The sequence below is a fragment of the Aulonocara sp. 'chitande type north' Nkhata Bay genome, linkage group LG14 (genome assembly GCF_057382095.1).
Source record: "Aulonocara sp. 'chitande type north' Nkhata Bay isolate Kocher_YH1m ecotype deep benthic linkage group LG14, A_spYH_male_GT1.1, whole genome shotgun sequence".
Taxonomy (NCBI): domain Eukaryota; kingdom Metazoa; phylum Chordata; class Actinopteri; order Cichliformes; family Cichlidae; genus Aulonocara; species Aulonocara sp. 'chitande type north' Nkhata Bay.
The window spans coordinates 37,489,283-37,505,775 of NC_141357.1; the positions used below are offsets into that span (position 1 = coordinate 37,489,283).

A 16,493-nucleotide genomic window follows, 5' to 3' on the forward strand; every position below is an offset into this window, starting at 1 on the left:
CTTAAATAGTGATTATTTTTACAGTTTTACTTTCAGGAGAAACTGAGCGTGCTGCAGTGAGCTATTGCAGTTTTCTAACATATCACAGTGTTAAATATAACAAGGCTAACAAGAGAAAGCTGACTTTGTTGGGAAAATGATCGGGACTGCAAACATACTAAATGACAGAGATGTGTTCATTGTAAAAGTAGAAAGATTTCTGATGTTACGTAGGCACTGTTAGAGTTAACATCTTTTATTTTTCTGCCTGTTTATATTTTATTTTAAAAAAAAGCTTTTGTTCTATTGCATTGGTTTGCCTTTGTAACAAGTCTCCAGGGACTCTCCAGGGATGAAAAATAGCTTTGTCGCCACAGTCGCTGTAATGTTTATCTAATGTGTAGTGTCTCTGTTAAATAAACCAATAATAATACATGTATATGGATAAAAAACAAATATAGGGATCCATCTGTTTTAGTTTTGCCTCTCGTGGCCTCATTTTACTCTGTGCTTCATCACTGTGGCTCAATAAACCATATCCTGGGTTTTTGCTAGAACATAAGCCTAAACTTTTCCTCTATCATATAATATAATGAAACTCAGTCTTTCTAATGCATTTTTGCAGACCTAACTCCATGACTCACACTTTCAGCAGAAGGTTCACTCCGCTGTGACACCAACCGTCTGGCCTGCTGATATGTCCTTGAGAAAGAACGTGATTATGTCTCCACTGAGGGCTTCAGTTAAAGCAGCAGAAAATCAAATTTTGCTCTGTGGTTTAATGGTTCAAGGCACCAAAAACACTGAATTACACAATGAATATTTAAAAGTATATATTTTTGGTTTGAATTAAGGGTAATGGTGACTTGGAGCTCATTAAGTATGCCCTCCATGAGTATACACTTCAGACTGTTATCAAAAAAATGCATTCTTATAATTTAGACTCTAGAATCTATTACCAACAGTAGTGAGTTTGTTCTTACACAGTAGAAACCTCCTCAGCTCAGAGCATAAAAGTAATGCCAACACTGCAGTTCCTCTCACTGCCATGAAATGTTTAGAGCCTAATATAAAAATGGTTTTGGTCTCTATAATTAACTTAACCGTTTATAACAGCTCTATAAGTAGATTTGGATTTAAAAAAAAAACAACTATTATTGTGCTATGGCCACTTCATAAGACCTGTGGCTATAATAAGCTGCATGGTGACAGCCAAAAAGCTGGAGTCTGCAACAAAAAGATTGACATCAAGGTAAAAATGTATCAACACTCGTAGAGGTTTAGCAAATTGCAAATGTTACATTTCTGACCTATCATTTTAATTACTTTGGCTTAAGAATCTGTTAAAAAAAAACGTAAATAAAATAGAGTGCTTTATGTTGCTTTTGCTTTAGTTAACAAACAACATCATAGTGTGTTAATTTGCAAGGTTACAAAATGAGGTTTTAAAATACACAATAGCTTCAGCAAACCTCTCTTATGGTCCAGAAGTATTTGCCAGCCAGGTCTTTAGGTGAAGCGCAGGTCTCCAGATCGTCCTCTCTGGTCAGCCTGCGAAGCCAAACCAGCTCACAGTTACAGTGCAGAGGGTTCCCGCCAAAACTCAGCACCAGCGCTGTAAGAGGAGAGCCCTTCATCTTGGCGTACACCGGGATCCGCAGGAACAGTGGGTCTGGAGGTATTTTCTTCAGCTTGTTAGAGGTCATGTCAAGCCTGGTGACACAACACAGAGAGTTCATATTTTTCCATCACAGCTATTTTTCTGGCAGTTTTAATGAAAGCTTTGAACATTCTGGAGATTAGAAGAAGATCCATGCCATGATCCTGATCAGCGGACCTCTTCAGAAACAAAATAATAATTATTATAAATGTGGTGAAAATCTATGTGGATGAAGTGGGAGGAGAGGAGATGGGTAGTTCATCGATCAGGTGGGTGGACATGTCCAAAGGTGAGATAGAGGGATGGAAGGAAGAGGAGAGAGAAAGGTCAACGATAAGGGAGAAAGTGTGGGGAGGGGAGCTGAACACGGCTGCACTCAGTCAGCCAGCAGTTCTGCTCTTCTGTCTTGTTGGATTGTAGTTAAAAGAATCACACATTTCTGCAGAAGGTTATTAATCTCAACAGTGTTTCCACACATTTTATTTTAGAAATAAAAGAAAAGTCTGTAAAGTTGAGAAAAATTTTTCCCCTCTCTGGCTGCCACTGAGGAGAAATTCAGTCTTTAAAAAACGGGCCGATTCAATCACTTACAGTTAAATAAAAAAATAAAAGCCACAATCATTTCAAAAAGCAAGTAAGTCTTCAAACACACACAGAGAATAACCCTTGTATGTAGACGACTGCCTCCAAACCCAGTGTCATGTGATGAGGTGAGCCAGTATCTGTCATACACCAGTGGGCTCCTTTACCCCCCTGGATGAGACTGCCCTCGCCTGTGCTGGAGGAAAATGGGCCTATGTGGCTGTCGTGGGAGACAGGAATACTGGTGCCCCATTCCTGTGACTCCTGTGACATGCAGAGCGACGTGGTTCCTTGTTTTTGTATTCACTTCTGAATCACATTTAGTCTGACCATTCACCCAGAACCACTTTGCTTTGGAAAAGCTTAACAGGAGCAACTTGCCCCAATAACATAGTTCTCAGAATCACTTTAGGATATAATTCCCTCCATCCTGTTAAGATGTTGATCCCTGAAGGGATCAGAGGCTGCAGCTCTCAGACAGTAAATGGTGGAGTAGTCTGGGTGGTGAAAAGTGGCTGCCCCAAGTGGAGAAGTTCAAGTATCGCAGGGTTTGTTCATGAGTGGTCATGAATGAAGGGAGAGTGGAGCAGGACACTGACAAATGTGAGGTGCGATAGAGATAGTTTGCATTTTCTCTCTTTGCCTGCATTCTGGAGGTTTCTTCCTGTTAAAAGGGAGTTTTTCCTCCCCACTGTTGCCAAATGCTTACTCATAGAGAATCAGTGTATGCTTAAATGTGCTTTAAGGTCTAATTTGTATGAAAAGTACTATAAAAATGCAAGTCCAGCCAGCACTAGAAAATAGATGGTAAGAAAAATGGTGCACAATTTTTGTCCGATCCAACACACAGACTCACGAGTGACATCAAAGGCAGTTGAAGTCTTCTCACACGTTCCAAACAGCATGTAGAAAATCTGAAATTAAAGCTTGTGACCGCATCACAAAGTGACATCAGAAGGAAGAGACCTAACAACATACAGATATTCCATGGTGGCTTTTCCATCAACCATTCGTCGTCTCCGAGGATTGAATAGTAATTTTCCTCAGCAAAACATTGGGCCCGGTAATAACGCAGGAGAGTCAAGCTTTCACTGCTGTCAGCAACAAATACAGGAAAGTGTATTTCCCTCTAGAAGGTCCCCGCAGAAATATTCACCAACAACGATGACTTAACAAGAAGTTAATGGCTGTGACAGCAGCGCACAATCTGCACTTGACAAATTTCAATTATGTTATTTCATGTGCAGCAAGCTTGTGGTGTATTATTTGTGAGTGTGTGTGTGTAAAATATATGTGGAGGCAAATGTTCTCCTGTGCACCAACAAACACTGAGTAAAAAATTTGTCTGCAGGGCAAAAATATCTAATTGAACCTTTAAAAAATGCTTGAATATTTATCCATAGTTGCCTTTAAAACATCAATCAGGGACTTGAATGAAAATTGATTTCAGCTAATGAGCTTTAAATGCTATTTTTTGCCAGTTGGGGGGAAATTACGTCACACGTAAACTAGCTTCAGCATAAAAACAGCATTTTGATTGGGGAGCTGTCACTGGTGATTCATTGGCTTTTAGACAGGTCTGCTGTTGTGAATCACATGCTTGACTATGATGCAAGAGCATTTAGACGTTTCATTAATTTTTTTTAAAGAATTGTATCCTTCTTCCCAAAAAACATTAATTTCAGCCTTGTTTTAAAGACTATTTATCTTCTGTTAGTTTTTTCCCTTTTACACATAAATGAGTGATCATTGTTAATGAGCTTTAAATGGCATTTTGTGCCTCTTGACTGAATTTACTCCCCATATAATAAGAGCATTAATGCAATGTTGGCATTTATCAGTCAATTATAAGATTTTCTGCAGTTTGGATTGGGACTGGAGAGCACAGAGCACTGCAAACATTTAAACAGTGTGTAACCAGCTCTAAGAACAGAGACATGGAGAAGAAGTCTGCCTGCAGAGAAGCAGTCCAGGTCACTATTTCAAATCCCCGTTGAATGAGGGCTGCAACAATTACGATCGTCCAATATTGACGTGCCTGCAGGCAAAATGCTGAACCTGCAGCTGCTCAGGTGAAGGCGTAATACAGTCCTGGTCATAGGGGGCATTTCTCAGGTTCAGAGCATAGAGCTGTTGAACAGCTTTCCTCCAAAGCGAGCTGATACTCAAAGGCTTAATTTCCATTAAAATGAGCTTCAAAACTGAAGGATTTGCTGTGTGATTTTAGTTCCACCATATCGTAAAAGAAACTCAGAAGAATTAAGCCATATATATAAATATGTAAAGCTCTTTGAGTTGTGTGTGTGTGCATGTATTAATAAAACATAATTTTACAAGGTTTATTTTAATTTTAAAGCCTCAGTGCAAATAAAAACTCCTGCACATAATGTGTATTCTGGCAGGACAGAAAGAACTCTTTTAATAAGCCTTTTATTCTTTATCCATTCAGATATTTCTGTCACTGGAATGATGGCAGCTTTAAATAATCTTCCTAGAAATGAATTTTTTAATACTATGAATTTTTTCCACAGTTGTTATAATTCTGCCTTTCTATCTCAAGCATATTTAACCAGAAATGTTCATGTCCTAAGAGCATATTGGGTTCTTCAGCTGCTGCATGTTTCACTGTCTTTGCCAGCTGGTTTCTGACGGTGTCATCGGGGCAGACATAGGGCATCAAGCTGGCTTGGGAAAGCCTTGGAATACCCCAGAAGAGCTAAAGAGAGACTGCGGGATGAGGGCTGTCTGAGCACCTATATATAGACTGTTCTGTCACGAGGGTGGATGGATGGATGGATGGATGGACTGGTGAGGCTTTTAAGGTTTAGAGTCCCAAGATTCTTTTTCATTTGGATCATCTTCTACACTCTCCAAACTTGACAAGCAACCTGAAGCTCCTCCCCTTTCATCCCCTTTCTACTGGTCATTAAGTAAGTACACGCATTAGGTGGACCATGTGTGTAATAGACACGCTGGTCAATGTGTCCATTTCACGCTTTGCCTCTCCAAAATTCGAAATGCACACACATGAAAACGTTGCATTAAGTTGCAGAAACAGAAGCCAACATGTAAATAATCACTGGAAGATGTTTAAACAGCCATTATTAAGTCATTTACATGGATAGACATATTAATCCAAGGACCCTGAAATGTGCATACATTTCTTGCTCACTAGAGACTTCGTGGCTTTAAATATATTATCTCCCCCTGCTGCGAACGCAACTTCTTTTTTTTTTTTTTTTTTTTTTTTTTTTTCTAAATGACATCAGAAACAGCAGTATGCGACATTACGTGATGGCAGAGCTTCAGTTCATCCTTTGTCTTTTTTTTTTTTTTTTAATAAATAGGACAGGGGGAATGAATGAGAGAAAGAGGGGGAGAGAAAGAAAGAAAACCAAAGGGGAGAAGAGACGGTGAGAAGGGGGGGGAAGAGAGAGAGAAAAAAAAAAAACTCCTGGGTCACCTGTATGGAGAAAAAAAAACAAACAAAAAAAAACAAACAAAAAAAACAAACAGAGGAGACAGCAAACAACAAAGAGCAACATAATAATAGAGAAAACAAAGCACCATCACAATAAACTAGCTAGTCATAGATATCAATATTTACTAAATAATAAACGATATTATGCAGCACGCAAGATAGACAGCGCACAATGTGCTTTGAGGCAGCAGCCAAGAAAGCTTTAGTCCGCGTCTGTGAATACCCATGTGTGCATACCTGTGTGGATCAGCATGCTTGCATTCCAAAGGTTTCTCCATGTAATGATCTGCTAGGGAGTGTGGGGGGGCCACAGCCCCGTCCTCCAGGGTGTGAAGCGGGTATGGAGGAGATCAAAACTCCAGACATCCAGAGGCCCCCAGAACACAAGAGACCATGGAAGACCAACAGAGGGGCAGCTGCGCCACTGTTCCAGTAAGAGCTGAGGAGAGTCCCAGATGAGGGCTCGCCCAGCAGCCGCGGAGCAGAAGTCAGGGGGAGTTGCAGTGACGCGCCCGTGAGCTCCGCCGGCCCCCAGCTGTGCCTGAGTGACCGAGCCCCAGGCCGAGAGGCCGGGGGCACCCCACCTCCAAAGGGGCCCGAGCGAGCCCCAGGCCCCAGGCCCCGACAAGCGGCCGCCAAGGAGTGAGCCGGTGTGTACCCGGACGCCCACCCCCAGACACAAAGAACCACCAACACACCGACACCTGAGGGAGTCCGCCACCGGCAGGGGAAGTGGTGGTGGGTGGAGATAGGCCTCCAAACCTTGGAGGGCCTGAGGTGTCCCCAGAGAGGTGGCGTCTGATACCCAACCTGACATATAGACACAGACATACAGGCACACACAGACACAAACATCCATTCCCACCCTCATGCTCTCATATGCACTCACTCCACACTCAACCAACGTGGAGACAGACATAAAGAGACGCTGTACACACGATCACACTCCCCAAGCGTACTCTACAAACCGGGTCTAGGTACCCTTGCCCCTGGAGGGGGGAGTTGCACCCAGACCCAGGTGGTGTTACCCTTTTCCCTGCGGTGGGGAGAGGCAGACCACCCCGACTCCGCAGCAGCAGGGAGGCCCCACACCCCAGACCGCAGTCGGACGGCCAACTCCTCCTACTAGCCCTCCCGCTCCAGCAGGCCGCAGAGAATGGGGGTGGGAGAAGACTCCAAACCTCCCTGCGAACGCAACTTCTGCATGTCCATTACACGTTTCGTTGTGATACTGATTTGTGTAAGTGCAGGTGAATGGTAATTGGCAGTTTAAATTAAATACAGCTGGAGCTTTCATTTTCCCACTTCCAGTCAAACCCAGGCAGGCTGCAGCACTGCAGTGTTATGTGATCCTGACCTGGCCAGTTTGTGCAGGTTGGAGAAGATTCCCTCTGGGACGCTCTCTATGAGGTTGTGGTCCAGGCTGAGGGTGTTGACACTGACGAGCAAAGCAATGGTGTCCCAGGGGATTTCCACCAGGTTGTTGTAGCTCAGATCCAAATCCTCCAGAGTCTCCAGGAAGTCCTGTGAGGGCGACAGAGGCAGGATGCTATCAGTGACTTTAAAGGCTCAAAGTGGTATAATTAAAAAAAAAACAAGCATGACTTTGCTTTATCTTCAAGTGCTGAAGTATAGCATTAAAGGGTAAAGAGACAGATAATAAATAAGAAGGATATAAAATGGAAAAGAGATGAAAATGAAACTTGCAAATAAAAAAGGGAAGAAAAGAAGGAAGGCCCAACAGAAAAAAATACAAAAAATTCCATTTCCAACAAAAGTGGGGGAAATAAGTACAAAGAAAATCTTTGGTATGATAAGAAAAGATACAAATTTAGAAATAGAAAGAATGAAACATCCAGATGAACAGAATCATCTTTCTGGGAACTGAATCCAAACAAAGAAAAAATGAAATCAGTTACTGCGGTCAGTGGTGTACACTCCAAACCAGGCTCTTCTCTCTAATTGCCTCTAAACAATTCTCATAATGTGGACATAGATGAAATGTCACGAGTCAGCACACATTCCAACGAGCAGAAACACAAAGATGGAGAAGAAGATGAAGCTGGATTGAAGGAGCGCAATAAAAGCCTGGCGATCAGCTAAAGTGTTGTTGCTGCTGTAATTGCTCTCATAATTCACACAATCAGGACAGTGTTTGAATGTCACAATGCCTTGATTCTCATTACAATAATCAATGCTTTATTGCTTTTTCAACAAAGGGAATCTCATTTCTCACTGACAAAAGAAACTTTAAGAGGCGTGAAGAGAAGTTCAAAGACAGCAGAACAGAGTCCCAACCGTTCCACGACTGTCCTCTCAAGAAAATGACTGATTTTGTTCAAACTGCTGAAAATAACTGTTTATGTGCAGTTTAATGGTGGGGAATCGGTGCTTGAAATAACTGGTTTTCACAGTGGGGACTGGAGTTTCCTACCATCATGCCCCAAAGCCAGTAGACGACGATCTCAGCCACGTGCAGCATGCTAACGAATAGCTTACAAATGAAGATGATATTTGTCTTGTGTTCCCATTTCACTGATTTTTGTTTGCTTCCTTCAGTGTTAGGCTCACAGTATTACCAGTATTTGTACACAAACTGAACACATTGTTATAAAGTTTGGCTATCTGCCATTGTGACATTCTATACTTGGTTATATGTCAGAAAATAAGTGAGAGTAGATCAAGGTTAGTGTATTGTGTTAATACATTATATTTATCTATGTTGGAGCCTCTTCCTTAGAGAATGTATATTAGACTTAAAGAAGAAGACGTTCTTCATGTATATTACCTGGCAGTGACTGACTGTGATTGGACAGCTGCAAACAAAATATACACTGAAGTCTCGTCAAGTGCAGTATGTTGATATTTTTATGCATATGGACAAAAAAAATATCTTTTTTGTGTGCTGTCTGCAGGATGTTTGAAAACACTTGTATTTAAACTACATTTAGTGGAAATTGACTCTGAGTGCTGGATCTCAAGGGACTTTTAGTAAAATCAACTTTTAGCTATTATTATGATTTAGTTGGAGAAACAGCACTTGTTCTTAGATAATAAAGTCTTGAAAGTGAGAGCGACACGAAGGAGGAAGGAGGAGAGGGTCAAAGCCATGTGTAAAATGAGACACTTTCTGATACAGCGAGTGAGAGCGGAGCAGTGAGGGTCGGACTAAAGTTCAGACAGTTCAATCCATTAGTGAGGTCAGAGTTCACGCCACTCTAGTTTATCTTCATGAAATGTCCGCAGAGGTCTGTGAGCCAGTCCTGAGGGGACACTTTTAGTCCTTTAATGAGCAGAGAAAGGACAGCATCATCAAGACGGGGGACACGGTTTATTCTAGGACCGGGTTATTAAAAAGGTGTCCAGCTGGGTGGCAGAGTGAGGCGGGCAGGCAGGGCTGGCTGCTTCTGCTGGACTTTCGAGTTAGAGCCAAAAATGTTGTCTTACACAACACTTGACCCTCAGCACTGAAACTTTTCATTAATGACTTTGCAATAACTTTTCCACTCACGATCTTGGCTCTTGTGTGAACGCTTGGTTGACAACGAATGTTAAAAGCACCGATTAAAATTAGTTGGATTTAAAACACTTTGTTAGTGTAATTTGGGCTTACCCAGAGGAGCTGGTGGCAGCAGAAAGAGCAATTTAAACACTTCTAAGAGTTTTGCATCCTTTATGTGAGTGATTTTAGTTCATTTTCAGAGCAAGTTCTTAATTACACTGTGAAATGGTTTTGCGTATTGAGAAGCAGAGCTTAATTTGTAGGACCGCTAGGATTATTTTTTAAATTGAAATCATAATTTTAAAGCTACTTAATGTCCGAGGTTAAATGGACATTTTTGTCCCTGTAGTTTTATTTATGTGTCTAGATTTTGGCCCAATTTCTGATACGAAATTAAATTAAAAAGTTCTTCTTCACGTGTCTTTGAGGACACGATCAAGATGGGGATTTCCGTTCTCCAGAGTTTCTTTACTGGTATAATAAGAGTTAAAATATTTTTACATATTTAAAAGATATACATTTTCTCTGCATGAGCTGGATGTTCAGCTATGCTTTAGTACCTGAAAGGCTCCCTCTGATATACTGTGCAGCTGGTTGTTGGCCAGGATGAGGTGCCTCAGGTTGACCAGGCCCTGGAAGTGAGAGTCATCCAGCACGGTGAGGCGGTTGGCATCCAGGTGGAGGGCGTGGAGGTCCTGGAGATCGGCAAAGGTGTACGGCCTGATCTGGCTGATGGTGTTTCGACTTAGTGTCAGGTGGATCTGGACATGCAGGAAAACACAAGATCCACATTAAATGACCCATTTTCATGTAAAACACCAACACGTTGTTTGTTGCCAAACAAAAATGGTGCAAAATGGATAAAAGCAATCTAATAAGGTTCACTTTGGCATATTTCTGTGTAGGGAGGTAAGTGATAGCTTATGAGTCACCACTTAAGATATAATGTTTAGTTTGAGCATGTTGAACTCGCGGGTCTGTGGAGATTAAACTTGTATTTAACCTTCCACATTTTTTCATGAATGATACTAGTAATTAACGTGAGAGTACAATGGGTCAATGAATGAGTCCGGTATCCATTTATACTTAAAGCTATCATTAAAAAGCTCGCTGCTGAGGTCAGGAATTGCAGTCTGCTTAATACCTCCACTGTACACAAAATATGAGTGCAAAGATGCAAAAATATATTCGATTAACACCCAAGAAAGGGTCAATCAGCCCCCACACATTTCGAATCTGCTGTGGAAATGAGCCTCGATCACAGGGGACATCTGTGGCGCTCCGTCACGCTCATCACCAAACGATTAGAGCCTCATTTCCCACGTTTCCTTGTGTGTGAGCAAACATCTTCCATGCTGTTGTGCTCACACTAGAGAGAAAAGTTATTTTTCACACACTAAGGAAGTCTCCAGCTGTGACGAGTGTGTCTATTTGGTGCGTAAATATGGTGATATTGGTGGTTTTCTTCTTGAGCTGCGTGCAGTGAAGCCTCGTTGCCCCCATTACTGTGATTACGGTGGGATTAATTAGTGAAATCCATTAAGATATCAGAAATGTCACCTCAGTCAACATGTTATGCTGTAAGGGGCAGATGTTCCTAATGTTTTCTGAGCTCTCTGTGGAATAAACATGACATGTTGCCTCATTTCTTACTTTCACATTCAGAGTTTTCTTTACTCTGACTGATGAATGCTTGCAAACCCTCCTCAGATGCTATCACACCATTAATCTGTGATGCACGGTTTATTTCCGAGTTTATTTTGAACTCCAGTGAGGCACTTTACTCTTTCTGTACTGGTTACTCTTTTCTGTCAGGTAAATGTACTTCAAATAGAGGTGTCCTCAATTTCTGCATTTCTGCCATAGGATGCTGCACGATGAGTCTAGTTTTTGACCGACGGTTTTACAAAGATGCAAATATCATAAATAAAAATATTAGATATGATCTAACTGTGTGACAAAACCCTGTTCTAGATAGTGTTAGAAAACGTGTATTTAAGTATCACTCTGGTCTGTTGCTCTTTGTTTGTTGGGTCTGGATGGTTCTGGCAAAGACTTGCAGGCTTTTTGGGTCAGCATCTTTATGTAAAACATCATTCACCCTGTTTCATTTCTGCTACTACAACATTACAGAGACACAAGGACGATGATTAAATTAAAGTATTTACTTCATTTTGCAGTAATGATGTGTTTCAGTGTAAACGTGTTCATTTCACGTCTTAACATGGGAGTTTATGGACCGACTCACTTTTGGAGCCTGCCTCAAGAGGCCATTAGAGGAACTACAGTTTTTGGCATTACTGCACTGGCTTCACTTTTCAGCCCCGGAACAGGTTGCCACTTGTTCTCTACTCATGCATTACTTTGTCTCTTATGCTCTCAGTTTCACCACATATACTCAGAGAGGAGCACACGAAATGAAGGTGAATTGACATAATGGGCCATGACAACAAATAATTACAGGCCAATGCAGGTCAATCATCAACTCCTCAAAAGGAGGATGGCTGCAGTGTCAGGTGGGACTAGTTACTCTGTTACTCCGTTTCAGAAGTTCATTAGCAAAAAGAGAAACTCCTGTAACGAGCTATTTCACGGCATCAAACGCTCTCTGTAAAACCCTGGAACCTGTTCAATGTGGAAAATGTTCCATGATTAACACTTTATTGTAATGTCACTGCGTGACTGAGACTTGACAGCAGAATCGGGTAGAGAAACCTTCCTCCAGTTGATCAAAGCTGTTTTAACTCTGCAGCTTCAAAATGTTGCGTTTAACTTAAGAATGACCGCTGCTGTTCATCTGCAGCAATCCAGTCAAGCAGGCTGGGAGATGCTGAAGTACAGGATTACTTTTCCCAATAAATTCAAGCATAACATTAATAACCTATAACATCTTGCATGAATCTGAACTGTTGCTGCAATATAACTGAAGTAATAATGGGCACTGATTCATCTCTGATGGCTTAACAAGTCTTTTGGCTCAGTGTGCAAAAAAATGTAATTCATGTAAACAAAAGGCTGTTTAATAAGCTAATAAGTAGAGCACGGTTGAGTAAATATAATCAATATGTGGGGCATCAGTAACATAAATGTTTAGAATAACTTGGTTGCTGTGATCTTTTTCATGCAAAGCTAAAACAACATTAAAAAAGAGTTTCCTGGCAGGAGCGGCCCAGGTGGAGCCTGCTTAGCAGAAGGAAGCTACAGTACAAACATGAATGTGAAGGTGTTAAAAAAGTGAGCTCTGACCAGGCTGGTCATGTTGGCGAAGTCACGGTGCCTCAGCGTCGTAATGAAGTTGTCCATCAGCCTGAGTTCAGCCGTCTGGCGGTCAATGTTGGGCGGAACGAAGAGGAGGCCTGTCTTGGCGCAAAGCACCGTGTAGGACGGCAGCAGATTCTGGCACGTGCACCGCTTCGGACACAGCATGGACGAGGAGCAGGAGGGGAGGGAGGACAGGAGGATGAAGAGGAGAGGGCAGACCAGCAAGGAGATGATATCCATGGCTGCTCTCCTGCTGCAACAGAGAAATTAGGAACACATCAGTTCATGCAGCAGCACACACTCAAGTATCAAACTGGACTTTAAAAACACCCAGCAGGGGACAGAAATGACTTCCAGAGCTCACACGGAGCATCAAATTAAGAAAAAAAACTGCACTTGATCCAAATCGGCGCTCCTTGGTTTGATTTAAAGGGTTGGTTATTCAGCAAAGACAGTCAAACACTGCAGGATGACTCTATAAATGATTATTCATCACTGCAGAAAACACGCTGTTTTTCTTCTTTTCTGCTTTTTTTTGGCTGTACACAGCAACAAAGCAATATTTCTTTTATGCATCTTTTTCCACAAAAAGTTTCAAGAAAAGAAAAGTTTTATATTAAAGGATAGAGGAGACAAGAGATAGATGGTTAAGGAGATGGGAACGGGAGGGGAATCAGAGACGCTGAGGTAAATGAAAGAATTTAAGAGCATGTTATTGCAGCACTTTCCCTTTTTTTTGCTGAGTGAGTTGTCCTGGGAAAGTGAAAGTAAACAGCATGCATACGACCAATTAACCTCAGCGCACTCTTATGATTGCAATCTAAGTAGAACATTAAAGAACACAAATTACACAGTGTGCAGTTGTCTGCCTCACTTCATAAATTTCAGAGATGTTTTTGTGCATGAAAATGAGACCAAACCAAGTTTCCCAGCCATGGCAATAAAGGAATACATTTACATTCATATTGATTTCGCTGTATGTTTGTAAGTTCAACTCGGCGGAGCCCTGAATAAATTCATATGAAGAGAAAAGGGAAACACACAAAAGCGGGAATGACACACGCAAAGGAAAATCATGAGAACGCACACACTCATTCATGCATGCGTGCGGACTCCCGCATGTGCACACACTCTGAAAAGTTCTTCTGAGTTAGATGCCGAGCGACTGGAGGAAGGTCGATTGCAAATAACAGCGGAAAGAGACGCGCTCTTTTATTTATGGTGCAGAAATATTCAAACTGTGCCTCAGCCTGCAGCACAGAATACAGAAGAGGAAGCGTCTGTGTCCTCATAACATGGTAGAGTGCAGGATACGGAGTTAAATGTGAGCAACTAATGAGAGAGATGTAATGGAATGAGATAAATTCAATGGAAATGATGAGGAGAATTCAAAACCCAACTGAGACTACACCCAAATGTCAATGGGTAATTCAGGAGTGTGCACACGATGGGAATTCAAGCGTTCAAACAATAATGAGCGCCGAACGGCGCTCACAAATTTGTCACGTGAATGAGAATCTCAAAGACGTTTGGCTAGGCTCAGGGTAAACGAAAAAGTTTCATATGTCGTATCTGTGACTCATCCAACAGAAGGGTTTCATTGATTGACCAGGAAGTCCTGCTGATATCAAAATGTCTTTAAAAGGAGAGACCTGGCCGAAGCAGCAGCAAACACAGCGTGACAGTATGAGCATGTGCCTCCTCGAACCACATACATTCAGATCTTTATGGAAATGTATTCCACGTCCACGATGTACATTAACAATACGTGCATATGAACAGCATGCATGAAAAATGAAGCTCAAAGAGGAGCATGGCTTGGAAGTTTGTTTCAGTTTTAACTATCACAGAGTTTCCTGCAAGTTGTCAGTGACGACTACCAAATTATAATAAATGTAAAGGTGTGAGAGAGAGCATAGAGATGCATGACTGAATCAAATGAGTTTAAGTGTTATCAGAACAGAAATGCGCTTCCCTTTTTTGTCTGGACCCTTTTTTAATTTGCAGTTTTAAAATGGTTTTGATCTTTGATGGAGGACAGTCCAACTCTACAGGCTTGAACTTGACAAAAAAAGAATTGAATTCAAATGGTCACCCATACATATGCAACCTGTTCTCATTCCTAGGGCATGAGCACTTGACATGCTGGCTGAGGGAATATTGGACACTGAGAAGGAATGGTCCACTTGTTTGGTTCAGCAAAATATGCTTGTTTTTGTTAAAACACACATTAACAACATCAACATTTAGACTGGATTCTGAACTCCCGGCGCAGATACCAAGTAGCACCTTGTGGTTGGTTGTTGGCGTTTTAGAGAACAGCAGTAATTGATGCCTGGGAGAGAGGATGAGCTGTGAGAAAGCATTTGCCCTCTTTTCCTGATTTTTGAATAAAACATGTAAGCGTGACAAATATTGTCAGGACCAGTGAGTCCACCTCTGAATGGGTCAAAAATACAAATTGAATGGTTTTGGTGTGGCTTAGTCAAAGTTTGGACTTAAATCCGATTGATTTTTTTTTAACTTTAGGCTTTAAACTGGCCGTTCATGACTGAAAACCCTCCAATGTGGATGAATTAAAGCAAGTCTGCAACTAAGAGTCAATCAAAATTCCTCCACTGCGACGTGAAAAGGCTCATCGCCGATTATCAGAAAAACTTGACCGCACATTTTCCACACAGTGGCAGACAGGTCTGAGGAGCTCTTTGTAATAAACGAATCATTCAAGTAAAAGCTAACTGCATTTTACAATTACTCGGGTCATCTTTGTCTAACTTTAGAATTATTTGGGTGATCTAAAATATGTAAATATGTAAAAATAAATCAGGAAGGGGGACATGCGCAGCGCTGTATATGTGCTGGACACATTAAACACAGAACACTGTTGGTGTGAGGCAGAGGTGACCAATTATCTCTACTGTTTCAATTTGTTTACAGCTCGTTAATATACACTGTTTCGTACTTTTGCAGGTTTTTCAGGTGCCGTAAGATGTTGGGTCTCTGAAGAGCACTGGTGCTCTGAGAACAGATTTAATTTGTTTAGTCAGGCCAGCTTAGCGTGAGAAAAATGCAAAACAGTTCTTTTTCAGACTACAAGCACTTCTCAATCTCCGTCGCTCTCTCTCCTCTTTTCATCACTTGCTTCTCGACTGAAAGTGCTTCTCATTTCAATTGCATTGCCTCTTTTTTCCATCCTTCTACTTATCTTTCTGCCTGCATCATCCCATCATCCCTCTCTCAAACCCTTTTCAGCTGTTTCCTGTCACCTCTCACTTCTGAGACTGCAGACATCCCTTCATTCGTCTTTCCTCCCATCCTATCATCATTCTCTTCCTCCATCTGCATCACTGCCTCTATCCATCCTTCTGTCTCTCCATTTTCATCCCTGGAAGAGCATTTACTCATCTATCTCTCCACATGACTTACATGTCCATCCCTTTCCCCTCTGTGCATCTCTCTCAACTCTCTTTGATCAACTCCTTCTTCATCCATCTATCCTTACCACTAATTTTTCACACTGTCATCCTCCTGTCATCTCCCCTTCTATTCATCGCCTTTGCGTCATTCTCTTCCTCATATTTAAAAATAGTATGTTACATGTTTGGGATCTGCTGCTTGCAAAATAAAAGGCACGTGTTGAGCAACATGTCCTCAGATGATAAAGAAATATGCAATTTAACATTAAAATGATCATTTGTATGTTGATTGAACTTCATGGTTTGCCGGCCAGACCTGAGTTAAAGTGACCTTCAAAGAAGCAGGAGGTACTATTGAGAGCAGCGGTACTTCTACTTGCCTCTAATTTGTTTTGTTTGGACCTTGGGATAAGATCTCAGACATGGTCTTGAAATTCTTACCAATCACATCTTGGCATCTTGGTTTGTAGCGTGTTAGTGTGAGGCTATCGAGTTGCAAACGCCGGGACTGAAAAATGAAGCCTAGTCAGAAAAAACTGCAGTTCTTGGTTTGGCCACATGAGGCTGCCTCATGCGTCTCCCATGTTAAATGACCAAACTTAACAGCGTTAA

At 41.6% G+C, this 16,493-nt stretch overlaps 1 protein-coding gene across 5 annotated transcripts in view; it reads right to left on the reverse strand.

The window, feature by feature from the left end:
- The window catches only part of LOC147315212 (leucine-rich repeat and fibronectin type III domain-containing protein 1-like protein), a 422,384-nt gene that overhangs the window by 48,471 nt on the left and 357,420 nt on the right, over positions 1–16,493 (reverse strand). For 4 of the 5 annotated variants that reach the window (XM_086262477.1, XM_086262476.1, XM_086262473.1 and 1 more), the window contains 4 exons: positions 12,451–12,718; positions 9,765–9,965; positions 7,060–7,226; positions 1,452–1,692 (listed from right to left, as the gene is read on the reverse strand). In XM_086262477.1, the coding sequence (XP_086118603.1) occupies positions 1,452–1,692; positions 7,060–7,226; positions 9,765–9,965; positions 12,451–12,705 (864 nt within the window). In that variant the 5' untranslated portion in view covers positions 12,706–12,718. The remainder of the gene's footprint in view (positions 1–1,451; positions 1,693–7,059; positions 7,227–9,764; positions 9,966–12,450; positions 12,719–16,493) is intronic. The other variant, XM_086262475.1, reaches the window with a different exon arrangement.